The following is a 23,001-nucleotide window of genomic DNA, read 5'->3' on the forward strand; positions in this document are numbered from 1 at the left end:
ATTCGACATATTTCCGTAACATAAATGCTAACTGCCTGTTTTTGTTGCTTTGAACCTAGAATCGAGACTGTTTTATGTCCATATCTATAAAGAATTCAAGGAATTAAGCATTAATTCACAAGAATTTTCAACGCAAAAAGCTCTTTGTTGTACTAAAGGGGACGCCACAGTGACTTAACTGGCAGCACATTCGACATATTTACGTAAAATAAATGCTAACAGCCCGTTTTTTTTGTTTTTTTTTTTGCTTTTAACTTAGACTCCTCGAGACTGTTTTACGTCCATATCTATAAAGAATTCAGGCACTCAAGCATTTATTCACAAGAAATTTAGACGTAAAAAGCTCTTTATTATACTAAGGGGGGCGCCACAGTGACTTAACTAGCAGCACATTCGACATATTTCCGTAAAATAAATGCTAACTGCACGTTTTTTAGCTTTTAAACAAGAATCTAGGCTGTTTTACGTCCATATCTATAAAGAATTCAGGGATTTAAGCATTTATTCACAAGAATTTTCAACGGAAAAAGCTCTTTGCGTTTCCACTCGGCCAGCTTTGACGGAGATAGGCCCCCAATAAATCAGCCCCGCTCCCCATGTCAATACATTATGAAGTCTATGCTCAAGATATAAAAGAGGTATCATTCAACTAGTTGTCACTTGACATATCGTCACAAATGTTACAAAAATATTTTATAAAAGTTGAAAAGTTACAAATGTGTGCTATAACTGAATAAAAATTTAACATCTGTAAATCCACAAATGTAAATACAGCAACCAAACACCAGTGGGCCAGATTGGACCATCTAGCAGCCCGCTAGACGTATGTTTAACACCTCTGGTCTACGTGACCCTCTTCCTGTCTATCTTATTGACTTGTTTTTATTTTTTGGATCTCCTATTTGAAATATTTTTAGGGCTGTCAAAATTATCGCGTTAACGGGCGGTAATTAATTTTTTAAATTAATCACGTTAAAATATTTGACGCATTTAACGCACATGCCCCGCTCAAACAGATTAAAATGACAGCACAGTGTCATGTCCACTTGTTACTTGTGTTTTTTGGTGTTTTGTCACCCTTTGCTGGTGCTTAGGTGCGACTGATTTTATGGGTTTCAGCACCATGAGCATTGTGTAATTATTGACATCAACAATGGCGAGCTACTAGTTTATTTTTTGTTTGAAAATTTTACACGTTTTATTAAAACGAAAACATTCAGAGGGGTTTTTAATATAAAATTTCTATAACTTGTACTAACATTTATCTTTTAAGAACTGCAAGTCTTTCTATCCATGGATCGCTTTAACAGAATGTTAATAATGTTAATGCCATCGTGTTGACTTATTGTTATACTAAACAAATACAGTACTTATGTACAGTATGTTGAATGTATATATCCTTCTTGAGTCTTATCTTTCCATTCCAACAATTTTTAACAGAAAAATATGGCATATTTTATAGATGGTTTGAATTGTGATTAATTACAATTAACTCGAATAAAAATTTCAATCGTTTGACAGCCCTACTTTACCTTTTACTCTCCTCAGCCACTACACTCACCTTAGCAAGAGCAGCTCTCATATCATTTTTGCAAAAAAGTATGTTACTTTTTGCTTTCGGCTAACATCCTTGAAAAGAACTGCTTCAAAAACAAAACAAACAAAAACAACAAATGTTTCTAGAGTGAGCGTGTATTTTGACCTCCGCTGAATTCCGGAGACTGACTCACCAGCCCCCTAGAGTTCAATCAAACCACATTTAGGGCAAACCGAAATAGACGTGTCCTCTATACAAACCTAACAATGTTTGATATGTCTATCTGGAGTAAACCTCGACTCTTAACACACAACTCAGGCTACTTATTTCTCCAACGGAAATCAAATTAAGGCAAAACAGATGAGCTGAGAAGACCGAATCAGCACAATTCTCAAAGAAGCGCATCCTGTTGTGATTTCACTTTCGTGCAGGCGGCCAGCTGTGACCTTTTTTTCTTTTCAAATACACTCCAGGATGCGTGACATCTAGTCATGTGTACGTGTTACTCATACCTCTATGTAGTCTTCGGGCACTAGTCCAACAACCCCTCTGGAGTTCTGCGCTTCAATCCATCCGCCGCCGATGTGCTGTAACACAAATGTGACACTTTTAGATAATTCACGTGTAGTGGACAATTCCAAATTAAATTGCTTGCAGCAACACATGTTAACTTTTCAGTTTTGGTTGATTTTAGCGACGCCGGTGGACAAACGCGGTAGTGTTTTGCCTTAAGGAAGACTGCGTTTCCAATGAGGACCAGCGCACACCCGCACTGTGTTGTAAAATCATCAATCAATCAAAAATACATCTCCAGGTCGCCTGCAGATGGATTAAACAACATTTCTGTTTCAAACGGCTGCGTGAAGGATGAATAGTAATAAGGTAATGAATCCAGTTGTGGCTAAACAATAGCATATGAAGGTTAGCAACCGTGTGGGTTAGTGTTGCTCATGTCAGCGAATGAAAGCCGGGCCAATGTTTATTCTGTATCCTGGTAGCCTCCCTTTTTTTTTCCTCCTCAGACCAAACTTTTTATCTCATTTGTTGCTCTGCCATCTTGGCAGAATTTGCGTGAAAGCGTTCGCATAGACTTCCGACTTCATAATGATATTGAAGGGTCAGATTCGACCTTCACTGCGCCACGCCTTCAAGTAGGGGGCCATCCCACAATCCTCTTCAGTTATTCACAGTCGGTCACAGCGACACATGCAGCGATCCAACGCCGGATTTATGCTGAAAAAGTACAAAAGTTGTACCGCATACAAACAGGGTGGATTGTCTCCGGAGTGATTTGTTCGAGGATTCAAGGTAATTATTATATTTTTTTGTTTTTTCACAAGAATTTTCAACGTGCAACGTGCTCTTTGTTGTAAGGCGGACGACACACTGTCTAACAGACAAGCATCATTCTTCGACGTATTTTCGTGAAATAACTACTGCACGTATTTTTTTTATTTTAACCAAGAATCGAGATTGTTTTACGTCGATATCGATAAAGAATTCAGGGATTTAAGCATTTATTCACAAGATTTTTCACCAGATAAGCTCTGTTTACATAAGGCTGCCGCCACATTGACTGACAGAATAGCATCATTTTCCGACATATTTACGTAAAATAAATGCTAACTGCACGTTTTTTTGCTTTTAACCAAGAATTGAGACTCTTTTACGTCCAAATCAATAAAGAATTGAGGGATTTAAGCATTTATTCACAAGAATTTTCACCGGAAAAGCTCTGTTTACATATGGCGGCAGCAACATTGACTGACAGACTAGTATCATTCTTCGACATATTTACGTAAAATAAATGCTAACTGCACGTTGTTGTTTTTTTTTGCTTTTAACCAAGAATTGAGACTATTTTACATCCATATCTATAAAGAATTCTGGGATTTCAGCATTTATTCACAATAATTTTCAACGTAAAAAGCTCATTGTTGTCCGGTGGCCGCCACATTGACTGACAGACTAGCATCATTCTTCGACATATTTACGTCAAAAAAAAAAAAAAAAAAAAGCTAACTGCACATTTTTGTGAGTGATTTGTTCGAGGATTCAAGGTAATTATTATATTTTTTGTTTTTTCACAAGAATTTTCAACATGCAAAAGCTCTTTGTTGTAAGGCGGACGACACACTGTCTAACAGACAAGTATCATTCTTCGACGTATTTACGTGAAATAACTACTGCACGTATTTTTTTGCTTTTAGCCAAGAAGCAAGACTGTTTTATGTCCATATCTATAAAGAATTCAGGGATTTAAGCATTTATTCACAATCATTTTCACTGGAAAAGCTCTGTTTACATATGGCGGTCGCCACATTGACTAACAGACTAGCATCGTACTTCGACATATTTCCGTAACATAAATGCTAACTGCCTGTTTTTTTTTTTTTTTTTTTGCTTTTAACCAAGAATTGAGACTGTGTTACGTCCACATCTATAAAGAATTCAGGGATTTAGGCATTTATTCACAAGAATTTTCAACGCAAAAAGCTCTTTGTTTACATATGGCGGCCCCTAATTTGCTTAGTGACTAGCATCATAGTTTGCAATATTTATGTAAAATAAATGCTAACTGCACGGTTTTTTTTGCTTTTAAACAAAAATTTTCAACGTAAAAAGCTCTTTGTTGTCAGGCTGCCACCACATTGTCTAACAGACTAGCATAATTCTTTGACATACAGTGGGGAGAACGAGTATTTGATACACAGTCAATGGGAAAACCTATTGGCAGTGTATCAAATACTTGTTCTCCCCACTGTATTTACCTTTAAAAAAAAAAAAAAAAAAAGCTAACTGCAGGTTTTTTTTTTTTTTTTGCTTTTACCCAAGAAGCGAGACTGTTTTACGACCATATCTATAAAGAATTTTGGGATTTAAGCATTTAGTCACAATCATTTTTACCGGAAAAGCACTTTTTGTATATGGCGGCCGCCACATTGACTAACAGACTAGCGTCGTCCTTCGACATATTTGCGTAACATAAATGCTAACAGCACGTTTTGGTTTTTTTTTGCTTTTAACCAAGAATTGAGACTATTTTACATCCATATCTATAAAGAATTCTGGGATTTCAGCATTTATTCACAATAATTTTTAACGGAAAATCTCTGTTTACATATGGTGGCCGCCACTTTGACTGACAGACTAGCATCATACTTGGACATATTTACATAAAATAAACGCTAACTGCATGGTTTTTTTTTTGCTTTTAACCAAGAATTGAGACTATTTTACGTCCATATCTATAAAGAATTCAGGGATTTGAGAATCTATTCACATGAGTTTTCAACGAAAAAAAGCTCTTTCACCCGCTCAGCTTTCACGGCCACGCCAACAATGCAGAACCCCTATTAAATGGCCCCGCGCCCCATCAATATTATTATGAAATCTATGGAATGTGGAAAGGGGGAAGTGACGTATGCCGGAAAGCAGTCAGCACATTTGTAGGGTTTTTTTTTTTTTTTGTGCGGCAGGGTTCCTGCCACCCTCCTCAAAGTTAATTAGTGCCAGTGAAAGCGATACAGACCCCCACAAGACATAAAAAAGGTGTCCTTCAACTAGTTGTCAGTCGACATATTATCACAAATGTTATGAAAAATATTTTATAAAGGTTGAAAAGTTACCTAGTGTTGCTTTAACACACACTTTGAAAACTATGCAGGTCTGCAAACACGGCTAAGCGACCTTTGAACTGTTGGTCACTGACTAATGACATCATGTTTGCGCTCTTCCTTCCTTTGAGCAGTGTTTTTGACACTGTTTATGTATGAATAGAGCGCACGGGACTTGCTTGGACTGTTTGCTTTTTTTTTGGCTGGTCTCCAATTTCATTTGTGGTGCGAAAGATAAGAATATTGTGGGGAACAATGGACTTAATGTTACTAAAAAGGCAGATGGGGGCGACTCACCTGATTGGTGACAGTGACGGTCTCGCCTTCCTTCACTGTCAGCTCATTGTTTCCAGGCTCCGCAGTGAAGTCGTATAAAACCTGTGCCTGAGCACAAATAGACAAGGCACGCTTGTTGGGTTTTCCGGCATTTTCATGTAGGCGGCACAACATTAACATATATCAACACACATGGCAGAAGCGGAGTCAGTGCTACGAAAGTGGACTCGCAATGAAACAGGCTGAACTAGTTTCTCTGTTTTTTGCCGACTCTTCATTAGATAGCAGTGTCAACCAAAAACAAGCAACGGAGCGAAGCGGATGTTTCGCAAACGGTGCACATAACTTCTGAAATTTTTAAAAACTAGTTATTTTGTAAAATCAACATGTAATTAGGTAATTTTGCAACAAAGGTGTAGGTTTACATAGGTATATACAGTGCCCTCCATAATTATTGGCACCCCTGAAAAAGATTTTTTTAGCTTCTAATATTTTTTTTTAATACAAATAATATGGGACCTTAATGGAAAAAAAGAGAAAAGTCCAACCTTCAATACAAGTGCATTCATTCAGTGGGGAAAAATCCCACATAAAGAAAAAATTATTTGACATCAAATAATGTGTGTCATAATTATTAGCACCCCTGGTGTTAATACTTTGTACAACCCCCTTTTGCCAACAAAACAAGGTCTGGGGACTGAGATGGCCATGGGAGGAGCTTGATTTTGTGTCTGGTGAACCATTTCTGTGTAGATCTGGCCACATGTTTAGGGTCATTGTCTTGCTGAAAGACCCACTGACGACCCATCTTCAGCTTTCGGGCAGAGGGCAACAGATTTTGATTTAAAATGTCCTGGTATTTCAAATCATTCATGATGCCATGCACCCTAACAAGGTTCCCAGGGCCTTTGGAAGCGAAACAGCCCCACAGCATCACTGACCCACCCCCATACTTCACAGTGGGTATGAGGTGCTTTTCAGCATGCACATCTTTCGTGGCACGCCAGACCCACTGAGAGTATTTGTTGCCAAAAAGCTCAATCTTGGTCTCATCTGACAAAAGCACACAGTCCCAGTTGAAGTCTGGGACCGTGTGTATTTTTGTGAGAGAAAAAAAAAATCTGTGAAATGAAATCACACATCACAATTTCATGTGAGTACTTATGTTTGAGTCTTGGGGCAGTCTAGTAAGCCTCAGATGTATGTAGATCAGTCCTTGGATAGCTGTTTTTTTTTTTTTTTTTAAATTACTATTTTCCATATCACTTTTATTACAATACTTTGAGTCTAGGGGTGCTCCAGTGTCCCCCAGAAGTGGAGCCGTTCTTGGATAGCTCCCAGTTTTAATAAGTGGACTTTATTAAATGCCCCCGACAGAAATACAACATGTCGACAACATGCCGCCCCCTTCAAAGAGAAAGGATATTAGAAGTATTTTTCAGCCAGTTGCAGCCAGTGTAAGTAGGGTAAAAAGACATCCACGTTGTTGAGGTGGGGAACACACCACTAATTTTGCTACTGAAATTTTGCTAAAACCTGCATCAGAGTTTGCATGACATTAAACTGTGTGAATTTGCTAACCTACAAAACTCAAGTAGGAAGCTGCTTAGAGAGAAAGGTCCTCCTGCATGTGTTTTCTACTTTCAACGTTAATTAAACTGTGAGAAGTGTAGTGAACCTAAGTTTATCCCTAATTTTCATTTTTATTTTATTTATGTTGTTTTAAATCAGCCCAAAGGAGCTTTCATTTTTTGCCGAGTTTGGCTGTGCTTTTGAGATTATTAACAAGTTTGCGTTTATTCTGTATGTTAATATAATTCAAGTTATGTTCAAAAATTGCAATTTAAATTTGCTCATAAAATCCACACATTCATTCTGTAAGTTTTCAAAATGCTTCTTTAGTAGTTTTTGAAAACAAAGGTTTGAATCGAACGTTATATCACCTGAACCAATACACATGAACGTTAGTATAAGTCAATTAAGACTTATTTAGTACAGATCATTTAGCCTATCTATTAATACAGTTCATATTTGTGAGAAATGTAGCTAGGGCTGGAGCTATCGATTATTTTAATAACTGATTAATCGATGAACTAGTTAGTTCGAATAATCGAGTAATCGGATTAGGAACATGAAAAATTAAAATACCTGCACTGAACCTCAAATGGTATGAAAAAATAAAGATCTATGTACAACAAAAGAACAATAACTAACTTAGGTAGCAAAAGTCTGCTAGCTTAAATGCTATAAAACGCTAACATTTTTTTTTTTTTTTTTTTTACAGTGCTCTTAACAAATGGTTCAGACGCATATTCCCACATAGAAATTGCTAAATATACCTATTAACTAAACTGAAAATTCATTTTTTTTTAAATTAGCTCAAACAAAAACTTGGCTTATGTTGGTCTTAACATGGAGCGTCTGGATTCAGCCATGTGAAATGAAGCAGACTAGAGGGCAGTGTATCCACCCAAATCAATAAAACTAAATGCAAACACTTTCAAAATAAACCATTACATGGGCACTTTCATTAAACGAATACTCGAAGCAGCAAAATTTAATTAGAATCTTTTTTTTCTAATCGAATTCTCGAGTTAATCGATTAATCGTTGCAGTACTAAATGTATCCCTGACCTCTGTGCAATAATTTGTTTAGTCTTATTAATGTCTCGTCCAATGTTGAGACCAAACATACGCACTTGTTTCGAAATGTATCAATTTTCTTAATTGATCGAAAACAATACAAAACTAATGTGCCATTAAAAGTTTTGTTTTCCGAGTTTATTCTACAAAATGGTTAAATATGAATATTTTTTTGTTAAATAACTACTTTATCTATTTTGTATTGGTCAATTTCTCAGATTAATACATTCATTAGGCAAAACTACAAACAATCGTCAAATACTGCTAGCAAAACATCAGGTTTCCTTCACTTACGAATGACTACATTTCCCAGCGTGCATTAGTGACGGGATCTGTCGTTCACTTGAGTAAACGAATCCATTCCGGTTCGTTCAGTAAAACGATTCGTTCAAACGAATCGTTCAACGAATCGTTCGCCCCCCTCATCTCCCTCCCCACCCAAATGAATCGTTCGGTTAGTGAACGGGAAGTGACGTTGCCGAACGAATCACCAAAGACCGCTTCGCAGTATAACTGAACGGGAAGTGACATTGCTTGGTCCCTCCCTCTCTTGCACATTGACCACTCGTCGTAGTTTCAGAAATGAGTGACAGGCGATATCATTCTGCTCTCAGAGACAGCCTCGTCTCCCTCCCGCTGCTGCAAAAGCGAGGGAGGACTTCCGCGTCGTCTGTCCTAGTTCTATGGGCTCAAAGTCATGGCTCGTGCTTGCATTTCGAATTAGGACACGGTTAAACATTTTCCTTTTGAGGGGGAAGTCGGGGTTTGGGGTCGGGGGCGCACGGACTTTCTTTAGCATGATCTTGCTCACATATACAATGCTGCTGCTAACAGCCAACGCGGCATGCTTGCTGTCACGAAAATAAAAATAAATCGAAAGTTTAATTTCTAATTATGGAACGGCCAACACATCATATTAACCTCTCGCTCTGTTGTATTTTCGTTTTTTATTATTAAGATGATCGTTTTGAATTTTTGCACTGGTATTAATAAATAAAATAATCCGGTCAGCTCCCCTGTCGTCCCCGCATCTCAGATCGTCAAATGCTGACGAGAAATAATTGTTTGCTTTATGATTTCGCCTTTCTACTCTTATTAGTCTGTTAAGAAAAATGTAGACATATTGCGACATCTCCCGTGTCCGCGCGCTTTGTTTTTGGGGCGCTTGAGTAGCACATGATGGACGGATTGACATAATTTGTCAAACCAACCGACACCCTCTGACACGAAAAAAAAAAAAAAACACTCGGAAAAAATTGACATGTATATACAGTTTCATTGCAAATCAGTATTATGGTGATCATACTAAATATTATTTTTTTTCTGTGCACATATGAGGTACATATCGCTGCCATGAAGCCTCCATATAGTGACAGTTCTCTGCCCGCTTCACTGCCGTCACGCGACCGCAGCTCAGGTTTTGCTTGCCTCGTAGCTACGTGTGTTTTAAATTACTGTAAATTTGATAGTATATCGTCATAGGCACAGTCCCGAGTCTGTTGAGAAAAGTAGAACACTAAACCATGCTCGCTAGATTTGTGTGGTGTTTTTGTCTTTTTGAGCAGCATTTGATAGGCTCCACGTTAACAAATATGTGACAAAGTCGTTTCCTTTCATTTTATGACTCGTTCACCGCATAGTCATTACTGGAAAGTCAAGTTAGCAGCAAGCTAGGTCAGGAACCGGAGGACCGAATCACTGAACGGGAAGTGACAAAACTCAGTCTTTCCCCCCTGCCTGCACGCTGGCTGCTTATTGGCCACACGTGGAAATGAGTGACATACGCCATGATTCTGTTTCCGCTCCCTCCCCTGCCCGCGATGAGGCTGGCGTCTGATTGGTCGTGTGCGATGTCAGAAGACGCTGCCGCTTGCTCAACGCCCTCCCACGCAGCGAACAAGCGCCACCAACTTCATAGAACGAATCAGTGCAGATGGTGATTAGTTCGGTCTCGTTCACCCAAACAATTCGTTCAAAAAGAACGAATCGTTCGCGACCGATACAACACTAGCGTGCATCGCGAGTGGCAAGTGACCCGCACTTGAAAGGTAGTAAAATGTCACAAGACTCTTTCTTAATGAGACACATTTTCCCATGTATGGCAAAATATTAGCGTCATTTACTACTTCGCACAGGCGCCGTAAGAGTCACCCACACTTTTAAAATCCATATTCAAACGTTTTTGCTCCTCGCTTGATAACTTTGACTTTCGAAGTTACAGTAAAGCTAACGAGAGATACTGCAAGTCAGACTGTTTCTGCGTGTCCTAAGTGGAATTGTGACGGCGACGACACGTTCAAATCGCTGTTATTCCAACCTGTAAGCGTTGCTGCACTTACCTTCAGTGCCATAGTCGAAGCATTTATTAATCATTACAAAAAAGCAGGCCCCGGCGCTTGGTTTGGAGGCTTTTCCAATATTCAGCTGGACATTTCCTTCCGCAGCGTTTCGTATTCGGGAGGTAAACACGGCGGTTCTTCGAAGCAACCGTCAATAAAACACTTTTACGAAAGCTAAAGTCGGTTTGGGTGAAGTCGCAGATGCGATCGGTGTTGGTTTAGGGCCGCCCAGAGCTGTGTGTGTGTAAGCTGGTAAGCGGGGAGGGAGTGACCCACACCCGCTGAGGGGAAACCGGAAAGGTGGACTCGATCCGATATGGCCTCGCTAAAGATTCCACCAACGTGCTTTTTAAATAAAAACAAATTGTATTTATCATTCAAAAAACAACAACAACAACATTGTGTCAATTGTAGCTAAACAACATTTGTTTACGTGTGCAAAATTCTTCCACTGCTTCATAAAAAGTGAATATTTTAAAAATTCAGTTAAAGTAAAATCCAAATGTGCTGATTATTACGTGAATTATTTTTTTTCTTCAATAGTTTCAGGTAATACTAATCGTAGACTTTTTCAAATTCAAAAAGAGCAACAATTTAATCGAACAATGGCAATTTTATATGTCGGTGTCTCCCTCACATGGCTGAAAGATGCATTACAAGTGAAGTCAGGTCCTATCAACACGTAAATAACGCTAGATGGCTAGAGGAGTCAGCGACGTAGTAAACAGGAGGCCATCTTGCGCCGGGGGACTCTCCATCACACATAAAAAATATACATGTTATATACAAAATAATTTTGCATGAGCTTCTAGAACAGACTTGCATTTTTTTTCAATATTGAGTGATTTGAAATAAAATTCAATTTCAATCAAGAATAATTTAAAGTTCGGATTTGTGTTTTAAAATTTAGATTTATGAATATGATGTGTACATCTTTAAAAATCTCTGGAAAATTGTTTTCCCTTTAATTCGATTTTTTTGTTTCGTTTTACATAAAATATACGTGTTTTTGTAGTTCAGTCCAAAATTTTCCACTCATGGGGCAACCATGAAACAAATGAGTCAGTTTCAGATTCAGTCTTACAAAATGAGCATTTGTTGTAAACGTCCTTAAAACGAGCCATGAATGCATTAGTAGGGTATATATTATGTAAAATCTTCAAATACAATTCCTTTACTTAGTTTGAAACATACAAATTAAAAGGAACAAGCCACGCCTCTCTCCATTTAATATTATCGAACTGCGCATTCCAGAAGAATTTCCCACATGATACATTTTTCCTACTTGTATAAAAAGAGTCCCTTATATGTTTTTTAGTACATTTCTTGCTTAAAAGAGCTATATCATTTAAGTAAAGGATAACAGATTGCTCATTCTGTTCTTTATAATCTGTCATTAATTCAAATATTCCTCTGGGGATGGAGTTCGTCAGGGGAATTTTCTTATGGGCTCTACCCCAGATGACGTAAAGTGAGGCTTTTTCTCCACCACAAATACTCTTACCTCATTGAATTTTTGACAGATTTACAAACGGCTGGATCTATGAAGAACTGTATTAACGTATCTATAAAACAGGCCGGATGTTGAAAAATGTTATAATTGTTCTTGAGTATGCAATAAAATGTGATAATTTTTTTACAAACTAATCAGAATAGCCATCAAATCTTAATTTCTGTCATGTTTTATAATTAGTGCTGCAACGATTAATCAATTAACTCGAGTAATTCGATTAGAAAAAAAGTTTCAAATCAAATTTTGCTGCTTTGAGTATTCGTTTAACAAGAGTTGCGTTGTAATGGTTTGTAAAGTGTTTGCATTTAGTTTTATTGATTTGGGTGGGTACTCATTTAACATGGCTGAATCTAGCTGCTCCCCGTTAAGACCACCATAAGGCAAGTTTTTGTTTGAGCTACTATTTTATATGCATTCATAATTTAGTTTATAGGTACTGTATATTTAGCCGTTTTTTTGGAGGGGGGTGTGTGTTTGAATGATTTTTTAAGAGCATTGTTAAAAAAAAAAAAAAAAATGCATTGTTGCTATTGGCTAACTTCATAGCAAAAGTCTGCTAGTTTAAATGCTATACAATGCTAATGTTTACAACAATTGGCTAATTTGCATTGCAAAATTCCGCTATCTTAAATGGTATATAATGCTAGTGGACTTTTGCTATAAATTTAGCCAATTGCAACAATGCAACAATTGGGTAACTTGCATAGCAAAATTCCGGTAGCTTAAATGCTATATAACGCTAATGTTTACAACAATTGGCTAACTTGCATAGCAAAATTCCGTTATCCTTAATGCTATATAATGCTAATGTTCACAGCAATTGGCTAACTTGCATAGCAAAGGTCAGCTAATTTAAATGCTATATAATGCTAATGCTTACAACAATTGTCTAACTTGCATAGCAAAAGTCTGCTAGCTCAAATGCTACATAATGCTAATGTTTACCAGACTCTTTCTGGTGCGCACCAGATTGTTTAAATTTATTTTATTTCTGTTGATGTCCATTTAGGGGTTCTGTGCGCATCGAAGACAGTTACATTAAAAAAAAAAAAAAAAAAAAAAAATTAATATCTCTTTTTTGAATCTCAGTAGTTCGAGCATACAGTGGGGCAAACCAGTATTTAGTCAACCACCAATTGTGCAAGTTCTCGTACTTGAAAAGATTAGAGAGGCCTGTAATTGTCAACATGGGTAAACCTCAACCATGAGAGACAGAATGTGAAGTGAAAAAAAAAAACAACAGAAAATCACATTGTTTGATTTTTAAAGAATTTGTTTCCAAATTAAAGTGGAAAACAAGCATTTTGTCACCTACAAACAAGGAAGATTTCTGGCTGTCAAAGAGGTCTAACTTCTTCTAACGAGGTCTAACGAGGCTCCACTTGTTACCTGTATTAAAGGCACCTGTTTTAACTCATTATCGGTATAAAAGACACCTGTCCACAAGCTCAGTCAGTCACACTCCAAACTCCACTATGTCCAAGACCAAAGAGCTGTCGAAGGACACCAGAGACAAAATTGTAGACCTGCAGCAGGCTGGGAAGACTGAATCTGCAATAGGTAAAACGCTTGGTGTAAAGAAATCAACTGTGGGAGCAATTATTAGAAAATGAAAAACAAACAAGACCACTGATAATCTCTCTCAGTCTGGGGCTCCATGCAAGATCTCACCCCGTGGCGTCAAAATGATAACAAGAACGGTGAGCAAAAATCCCAGAGCCACACGGGGGGACCTAGTGAATGACTACTGAGAGCTGGGACCACAGTAACAAAGGCTACTATCAGTAACACAATGCGCGGCCAGGGACTCAAATCCCGCACTGCCAGACGTGTCCCCCTGCTGAAGAAAGTACACGTCCAGGCCCGTCTGCGGTTCGCTAGAGAGCATTTGGATGATCCAGAAGAGGACTTTGAGAATGTGTTATGGTCAGATGAAACCCAAATAGACCTTTTTTGGTAGAAACACAGGTTCTTGTGTTTAGAGGAGAAAGAATACTGAATTGCATTCGAAGAACACCATACCCACTGTGAAGCATGGGGATGGAAACATCATGCTTTGGGGCTGTTTTTCTGCAAAGGTACCAGGACGACTGATCTGTGTAAAGGAAAGAATGAATGGGGCCACGTATCAAGAGATTTTCAGTGAAAATCTCCTTCCATCAGCAAGGGCATTGAAGATGGACATGGTTGGGTCTTTCAGCATGACAATGATCCCAAACACACAGCGTGGGCAACAAAGGAGTGGCTTCGTAAGAAGCATTTCAAGGTCCTGGGGTGGCCTAGCCAGTCAAACCCATAGAAAATCTGTGGAGGGAGTTGAAAGTCCTTGTTGCCCAACGACAGCCCTAAAACATCCTTGCTCTAGAGGAGATCTGCATGGAGGAATGGGCCAAAATATCAGCAATAGTGTGTGAAAAGCTTGTGAAGAGTTACAGAAAACGTTTCGCCTCCGTTATTGCCAACAAAGGGTACATAACAAAGTATTGAGATGAACTTTTGGTATTGACCAAATACTTATTTTCCACCAAGATTTGCAAATAAATTCTTTAAAAATCAAACAATGTGATTTTCTGTTTTTTTTTTTTTCATATTCTGTCTCTCAGGGTTGAGGTTTACCCATGTCGACAATTATAGCCCTCTCTAATATTTTCAAGTGGGAGAACTTGCACAATTAGTGGTTGACTAAATACTTATTTGCCCCACTGTATGTGAACAGAAAGTCATAATCTGATAAATAGATTAATTTGACCCACAATTTAAGGAAAAGCATGGTCAAAATCAAGTTTTCATCCGCGTTCCAAGGATAATCCCTGCTCAACACCCGCTCATATTTCACCCAGTGATAGATAATGAGTTGGATTATGGCGAAGGCAGTTGGCAGAGGGTGTAGTTTAGTATGGAGGGGGGTGTCGTTGCTATGCAGGTGTGTCAAAAACGCACAATTCCGCTCAGTCGAAAATCCTCTGGACTTAGAGAGACATCATGTTCACTTTGCTTTCCATCCAGTACTTTTTATATCTTCTGTTATCCAAAACAGCAGAAACGGCAGATCCGAACCTGCCTTTTATGGAGTACCTCGACAATGAACACTCAGTCTGTATCAAATGGGGGTTTGATATCATGCAGGGGAACATCACCATCAAATTCATCGTCAACACCACCGGCTGGATCGGCTTTGGCCTGAGTCACACCGGAGACATGACAGGGGCCGATCTGGTCATGGGGGGAGTCGGGCCTGCTGGAAACTACTTCAAAGTGAGTCAGGTGATTGAAACAAGATTAGATTTGTTTGCTAATAACAGTGTTTTGTAGGATTATTACTCCACGGAGAACACCTACCCCATCGTGGACCAGCAGCAGAGCTACACGTTGCTGTCGCTTAATGAGAGCGAAGGGGAAACTCACATGACCTTTTCCAGGGATTTGCAAACATGTGATGAGCAAGACATCCCAATTCTTGTAAGTGTGACTTGGCGCTTCCTTGAAATTTAACAAATAACATTCATCAAGGTAAGACAATTGAGAGGAAAGGCGATAAATGTTGGTGGCAGTGAGTGAGTTACGCGGGTCACGCACAAACACAACTTTAGGGTGCAAAATTTGTGCGTGAAAGTTTCAGGGGTGGGCGTTTATTCATAATTTTTTTTTTTTTTTTTTTAATGATGATTTGTTAGATACTTCCAGATTGGGCTATGTTTCATTTTGACAATGCAAAAAGCATTGTTCCCGAACAAAATTGGATTAAAATTCGGCATTTTAAATGGGACATACTGTTTTTTAATAAAAATTTCTAATCATCTGTATTTTTTAATTAACAGCAATTTGAATTATACATTAAAAAACAAAACAACAGCTTCAATTGATTAAGGCCATATCCTTAATTTATTTCATTTTAATTTAATGCAATATGTATTTTGAATTCAAAATTAGAACGTGAGATATTTTTTTCATTTAATTATTCGAATTAAAAAAAAATACTACTGTTTTATCTCATTTGATTATTAGGTTAAACTTTATTTGAACTCGGTGTCATAAGACTGTCACAATGATGACATGATACCTGTCATGAATATAAATGAAGGTTATGATAGATGTCATTAATGTGTCATTTCGTAAATTATGTCACTTTTGATGCAAAATTGAGATTTTTTTCAAATGTCTTTGGGTTGGGATTAGAGTTGGAACTGTGTTAAAGTTAGGACACTTAATGACATCTGTCATAAGCATTCATTAATGTTCATTATAGTGTCACTTCATAAATATGATGGTCTTATGACAGTTTTACGACACCGAGTTCAAATAGTGTTGCCAATTATTATTAATTTTCATTTATTAATTGATTATTATATTATCATTACTTTTTAATTGTTATTTATTTAATATGATAAGCCTTTAAAGCAACTCCAGGCAACTGTTCGATCTTTATGAAATATTTTCATAACATTTGTGATAATACGTCAACTGTCAACTAGTTGAATGACATCTCTTATATATCTTGAGAGGGTTTGTATCACTTTCACTGGCACTAATTAACTTTGAAGAGGGTGGCAGGAACCCTGCCACACACAAAAAAAAAACTCCAAATGCAAAGATGGCAGAGCAACAAAAGAGACAAAAAGTTTTTTCTGAGGAGGAAAAAAAGGCAGGCTACCAGGATATACATAATTAAACATTGGCTGCTGGCATGACACGCCCCCTCCTCCAACTGAACCCGACTTTGGTTGGAGTGGGGGGTTAGCCGCACCAAGCCACACGGTTGCTAACAGTCATATGCTATTGTCTAGCCAAAATTGGTTTCATTACCTTATTACTATATTCATCCTTCACTCACCCGCTGGAAACAGAAATGTTGTTTAATTTTTGATTGAATAATGATTTTATGACACTGTACGGATGTGTGTTGGTCCTCATGGGAAACGCAGTCGTCCTTAATGGAAAACACTATTGCTTTTGTCCACCGGTGTCGCTAAAATCGACCAAAACAGAAAAGTTACCAAGTGTTGCTTTAAATTAAAACGAGAAAAAACAACCTCAATCTCAACAGCGCTGACAACTTTAGCAAAACTGATATTTTTAAATAAATATACTTAGTCCATTTTTTGCCCATAAGAACTTCCCGGAAGTGCCAGTAATTGCTTCTCTTAACTTATTGTACAGTACATGTTGTCTGTTTGTTTGTTTTTCATACCATGGAGCTTCGAACTTTGCCCTCGTAATTTCAGTCTATTGTGTTGAGCAACTAATCGTCCTTTTCCGATCTCAAGTATCATGTAATCTTAGTTTCTAGGTCTTCTCCTGTTACGCTCCAGTCAATGCTTCCTTAAAACAAAGTTGATTTGGTATGTTCCAACATGAATGACTGCCATAGCGACACCGTTTGTTTTTATTTAAATGTATGTAATTCAACACTGTTTTGGGAAAGAAACCTCACATGCAATTAACGTCACAGAGTTTTTTTTCCATTGAATGTTTGTCGTACTGTATTTATGCGCAATCATACTTTATTATTGATTTCCCAGGACCAATCCATTTATGTGATATACGCTTATGGACTTACGGATGAGATAGGCTTCCACTTAAATCTCGTCGGTGGCAAACAACTCAACCTACTGAATTTTGGTAGCAGAACCAATGAGGTAGATGGAGATGATCTGAATGCCACAATGGTAAATGTAAGAATTTTTTTTTTAATTATAAATGTAATTTTTAGAGTACACCGCAAAATCATCAGTTAAATAATTCATTCTATCTCTGCTTTTTCAGAGTCAGTTCTACATGTACCGAGACAGCCACCTCAGTTATTTGGAAATGCTAACTCAACGCTGTAATCATACGGGCAATGCGGCAACCAAGTGCACATCCTGGATTTGGAATCAAGCATCTGTTCTGCTTGTGTTCTTCTGGATTGCTCTTTACTGAAAAATCCACTGACATCTTTTACATTAGGTTTCTGTAGTATAATCTTAATTTAGTCACATGTAAAACACAAAAATAGTTTTATTACCGTGTATTTTCAATCATTGTTTTTGTTATCAATTCACCCAATCATCATTGGAAGTGGATTTCTGATTTGTACAAAATATCTAATATAGCTATGCGAAGTAAATTTATAAGGGTCATTTTTTTAATAGGGTGCAATTTGGATGTAACAGAGTGGACACTAGCAGAGGAGACATTTTGTGTTAAAGATAGTCCTCAGCCCAGCTTTGCTAGCATAATAGCAAATATGATGTTGGATACTTTATGAGAATTTTATATTTTTACAAACGGATCTTTTGAAATGATTCAATTCAATTAATTTTATTAACATACGTAGCTTTGACAGATTGGACACTTTATGATCAACCACACGAAATGTACTTTATGAAACTGCAAACTAAATGTACTTTATAAAACTGCAAAATCTGACTTCTAAAGGAGGTAGAAAATAAAATTGCTTACCTCAGTTTCTTTTTAATAGGGTGTAATTTGGATATAACAGAGTGGACACTAACAGAGGGGACATTTTGTGCTAAAGGTAGTCCTCAGCCTACCTTTGCTAGCATGATAGCCAATATGACATTGGATACTTGATGAGAAAACTTAAAATTTTACAAATAAAACTTTTGAAATGATTCAATTCAATTAATTTTATTAACATATGTAGCTTTGACAGAGTGGACACTTTATGATCAACCACACTAAATGTACTTTATAAAACTGCAAAATCTGACTTTTAAAGGAGGCAAAAAACAAAATTGCTTACCTCAGTGTCTTTTTTAATAATGTGTCATTTGGACATAACAGAGTGGACACTAACAGAGGGGACATTTTGTGCTATAGGTAGTCCTCAGCCTACCTTTGCAAGCATGAGAGCCAATATGACATTGGATACTTGATGAGAAAACTTAAAATTTTACAAATAAATCTTTTGAAATGATTCAATTCAATTAATTTTATTAACATATGTAGCTTTGACAGGGTGGACACTCTATGATCAACCACACTAAATGTACTTTATAAAACTGCAAAAGCTAACTTTTAAAGGGGGGGGGGGGGAATAAAATTGCTTACCACTGTTTTTTTTTTTTTTTTTTTAATAATGTGTCATTTGGACATAACAGAGTGGACACTAACAGAGGGGACATTTTGTGTTAAAGTTAGCCCTCAGCCTAGCTTTACTGGCATAATAGCTAATATGATGTAGGATACTTGATGAGAAATCTATAATTTTACAAATAAACCTTTTGAAAATATTCAATTCATTTTGTTGAGATATAGCTTTAACAGAGTGGACGCGTTATGATCAGCCACACTAACTATACCTAATAAAACTGCAAAATCTGACTCTTAAAGGAGGTAAAAATTAAAATTGCTTACCAGAGTTGAATTTCCCGCCACTGGTGTGATGTTATCGCAGAAGAGTGATGTCATTAATAAATTGGGAATTTTCTTAAAGGGACACTAATGTAACAGAGTGGACAGTGGCACTGGGAATGAACAGAAAATCTTAAAATAATAATAATAATACTAAATAATAATATATTCGATATATATATTGTATACAAGATAGTTTATCCAGGACAATAAATCCATAACAATTATTTTGGAATGTTCTCTACATATATGAATTATTTTTAGACTGAATTTGAATGAAACACGCTGGGAACGTAGCAAAATTCTATAACAACCTTTTACCAGATGCAAATTAAATTTAAAAATTAGAATTTAGCACTCTTGTACCCTTGAATTCATAACAGACAGCAATTAATAATACACAAAAATATAAGTCGAATAAGTGTTTGTCCAACTTTAATAAAAATACAGGCTCATTTATACTGTGGACACAACTTATAGCCTAGAAAAAAATGACCCATATTTGTTTTTTTTGTAATGCCAAATACATGAAACATAGTAAAGACAATTGCTGTTGCAGTTGAATGACTGTGAAAAGTTGGGAGTATTTTTGTAGTGTTTGCTGGATTTCATAAACCTGAAATGTATTGTATGTTTTTTTTCTTCTGAACTTTATTTACACCTAGTACTAATATACAAACATGGGGTAAACGATACACACATGAACCAAATAAACATCAAATAATAATAATAATCAAAATAAATCAAATGATCGGTTCATTTTCAACACATGCTGTAGTCTCTTGGTCCTTATATCCTCTGGGGTTAAAAGAGAAACTTAAATCATCCAAATATAAAGAAAAAACATGAAAATTTGGTCTTTGATTTATATATTTTGCACAGTGAATGTGAATTTTGCCAAATTTAAGATAAGATTTATAACATATCTTTTATTTATTTCTAAATTTTCAAGGTGGGATTGGCCAAACTAAATATTTCTAAAAACTATTTTCAAGTATGTCCTCAATGGACTCTCTGACACATACGTCATCGTATCCTAGATTTTACCACGGTGAGAGCTCTCACTCCCACTCAAATTTCGTTTCCCGCTATCAAAGCGAATGGATGTGTACGGCTCCGCCGACTGGTAGCTTTCGGCAATGTTGTTATCAGAATGATATCGCAGCGGGGAAGCGGGGATTTCGCTCGTTTTTACACCGTCACGGATCCCACGAAGCACCGCAAAGGCTACACGGTTTACAAAGTCACCGCGCGGGTAAGTGGCGGACACCAGACTGGTACACTTGACAGCTTGTGGCTAACAATGCTAGCTAACCTGGGCAGAGCTAGTGGGGAGAATATTATATAAACAGGCAGGAATGCCAACGACAACACATTATTATTAGTGTTTATTTAGTGTATTTCCTTTTCAAAACACTAATAACGTTTTTGCAGCATTCGTGAGTTGTTTAATGGATGAGAAGTATTTGTATTTCAGCAGTAAATGAAGCTAAACTATAGCCAAGCGTAAACTACGTAGGTAAGTGAGTCATTAAGAAACATGTTTACGTTAGGCTTCAAGAGTATATAAAGAGGTCGGGTTACATAATTTAGTTAGGTAGATTCTGTGTGAGATTAATGAATGACTTGCTCCAATTTCTTTTACCATACGTATACTGGGATTGTCAGGTTCCGAAAGGTAAAATGTGCGTAACTGTGTCGAGAATACTGAGGAAGGCAGAAATACGGACTTTTCGCAGCAGGATGTGGAATACGGAAAAAACGTCACTGGTTATTTACATAAATAGAAATCCCGAATTACGTAATTTACGTAGCGGTGAAACGCAGAAGAAACTTTTAATTTACGTATTTATACAAACGTAATATAACCGCCCACATTTGGAAACAATGATTTGACCCTTTATTAAGGAGTTTAACTTGATTTCAATTTTATTTAGTGTTGGTCTTCACCAATTTAAATTCTATTGGCGATGTCTCCCTCTTCCCTGTGTCATTCACTATAAATGGAACCCATTGTACGGCTCTCTACCCAGAGTTCTCAAGAATTGGATTATAATCCTGACTCGTTTACCCTTCTTCTGCTTTTACGCAGATAATTTCTCGGAAGAACCCAGAGGACGTCCAAGAGGTAAGACAAAATGAAATGAGTTTAGACTTTTCATTAAAGATGTCCATTTAGGAATGCACTCTCCCCGGAAGCAGTGCTAATGGATACAGCATGATGTCAATTACTGAGAACGAATGAGTTCGATTGAGGAGTGAGCTCAGTTTATTGAACACAAACTATACAGATTGTCGCAAGTGGACCTGTGTTCATGGACTTTAATGTCTTTTACTTTTGATTTTACACAAATTCAATGTCGTGTCTGTTTTCCAGATAACTGTATGGAAAAGGTACAGCGATTTTCGGAAACTTCATCACAACCTCTGGCAGCTACACAAGAATGTTTGTAGCCAATCAGAACTTTTTCCTCCCTTCGCCAAGGCTAAAGTGTTCGGTGAGTTTTCATGTTGGCACTTTTTGCAAAACACTATGCTTGTTAATTGAAGTATAATAGTCAAAATTATGTTAAAATGGTCAATATTTATAATGAACAATATTCGTAGTTAAGCAAAATATATACAATTTTTTCCTGGTTTAATTTTCTTAGCGGAATAACTTTTTTTTGGTTTTGTTTTAATATTTATATCTTATTCTTAAACAACTGAAGCGTTATTTATAGAATTATTCAAATGTACCGTAATTTTCGGACTATAAGCCGCTACATTTTTCCTTCATTTTGAATCTTGCGGTTTATAGTCCAGTGCGGCTTATTTGTTGGGTTAATAGGTAACACTTTATTTGAAAGCGGCGTTATAGACTGTCATAATTATGACATGACACTATCACGGGCGATACTGATTGCTTATGACAGATGTCATTAACTCATTCACTGCCAGCCATTTTCACCGGAGCAACCTTCTTTGCTCCCGGCCGTTTTACTGGATTTAAACAGATTTTGTAAGGCCCGCAGAAAATTCTGTTCTATTGCTATATAAACATGGAACCCACCAAAAGAAAGATTAGACTCTCTTTTTTTCAGCAGAAAAAAAAGTTAGTTCATATCGTTTTCCGTTCTTTAGACATCAGCATTAGAAAATAGCTCAGTTTCAGCAATTTTTCGATTTCTGATGAAAAAAGAGAATGAGCTTTTTGTAAAAGCATACATTTCAAACATAACTTTGACTTTAACACAGCTATTTTTCGCTTTTGTGACATCCCAAACATCTGAATAATGTTTTCGGTCTACAAAATAACATAAACAACAAGACAAATCGAGCTTTTGATAGCAAAGTAACAATTTATTTAAACATAACAAAACTATTGAACTGTTGAACTTTTTGCGCACACAACAATTGAATTGAACATAACATCCGGGGAAGGCTCTTGGCTGCTCCCGGTCGAATGAGGTGGCTCCCAGTAATCTGATGAGTCCGGATTAAGATCGGTCTCACTTTTTTCATCATCTTCATTGTTGGTTTCAACCTCGTGCTCAGGAGTAACACAACGTGAGCTCCGTAGAACGCGTGTGGAACCAGACGCTGTTGAGGCCGTATAGGCAGACGGGCTAAACTTCTCTCTCCTCACCCACCGTCTGTCTCGTCAAGATATATTTTTTTGAATCCTTCTCTGACAATGGTTTCGTTTTCTTTTCAAAACACTCCTCCAGTACGTTTGCC

At 37.2% G+C, this 23,001-nt stretch overlaps 3 protein-coding genes across 7 annotated transcripts in view; 2 read left to right on the plus strand and 1 right to left on the minus strand.

The window, feature by feature from the left end:
• The window catches only part of snx9b (sorting nexin 9b), a 31,168-nt gene extending 20,475 nt beyond the window's left edge, over positions 1-10,693 (minus strand). The window contains exons 1-3 of the mRNA XM_057823242.1: positions 10,413-10,693; positions 5,452-5,538; positions 2,050-2,124 (exon numbers count right to left, since the gene is read on the minus strand). Coding sequence (XP_057679225.1) covers positions 2,050-2,124; positions 5,452-5,538; positions 10,413-10,424 — 174 coding nt within the window. The 5' untranslated portion in view covers positions 10,425-10,693. The remainder of the gene's footprint in view (positions 1-2,049; positions 2,125-5,451; positions 5,539-10,412) is intronic.
• On the plus strand, positions 10,068-18,886 carry LOC130907791 (DBH-like monooxygenase protein 2 homolog). Of its 4 annotated transcripts, none has more exons than XM_057823246.1 (5): positions 10,068-10,121; positions 15,052-15,180; positions 15,238-15,384; positions 17,445-17,597; positions 17,689-18,886. In XM_057823246.1, the coding sequence occupies exons 2-5, from the start codon at positions 15,124-15,126 to the stop codon at positions 17,842-17,844; spliced, it is 513 nt and encodes a 170-aa protein (XP_057679229.1). In that variant the 5' UTR covers positions 10,068-10,121; positions 15,052-15,123; the 3' UTR covers positions 17,845-18,886. The 4 variants fall into 4 exon arrangements, with proteins under 4 accessions (XP_057679229.1, XP_057679230.1, XP_057679226.1 ...); XM_057823247.1 differs by lacking the exon at positions 10,068-10,121 and adding an exon at positions 10,219-10,392; XM_057823243.1 differs by lacking the exon at positions 10,068-10,121 and having other exon boundaries at positions 14,893-15,180.
• Positions 18,887-20,323: 1,437 nt separating this feature from the next.
• rps6kc1 (ribosomal protein S6 kinase polypeptide 1) overlaps positions 20,324-23,001 on the plus strand; it is a 49,411-nt gene continuing 46,733 nt past the window's right edge. Inside the window, exons 1-3 of one of the 2 annotated variants that reach the window (XM_057822464.1) lie at positions 20,324-20,536; positions 21,374-21,409; positions 21,659-21,779. In XM_057822464.1, the coding sequence (XP_057678447.1) occupies positions 20,435-20,536; positions 21,374-21,409; positions 21,659-21,779 (259 nt within the window). In that variant the 5' untranslated portion in view covers positions 20,324-20,434. The remainder of the gene's footprint in view (positions 20,537-21,373; positions 21,410-21,658; positions 21,780-23,001) is intronic. The other variant, XM_057822463.1, reaches the window with a different exon arrangement.

This window comes from Corythoichthys intestinalis, chromosome 19 (genome assembly GCF_030265065.1).
Source record: "Corythoichthys intestinalis isolate RoL2023-P3 chromosome 19, ASM3026506v1, whole genome shotgun sequence".
In the NCBI taxonomy this organism is placed as follows: Eukaryota; Metazoa; Chordata; class Actinopteri; order Syngnathiformes; family Syngnathidae; genus Corythoichthys; species Corythoichthys intestinalis.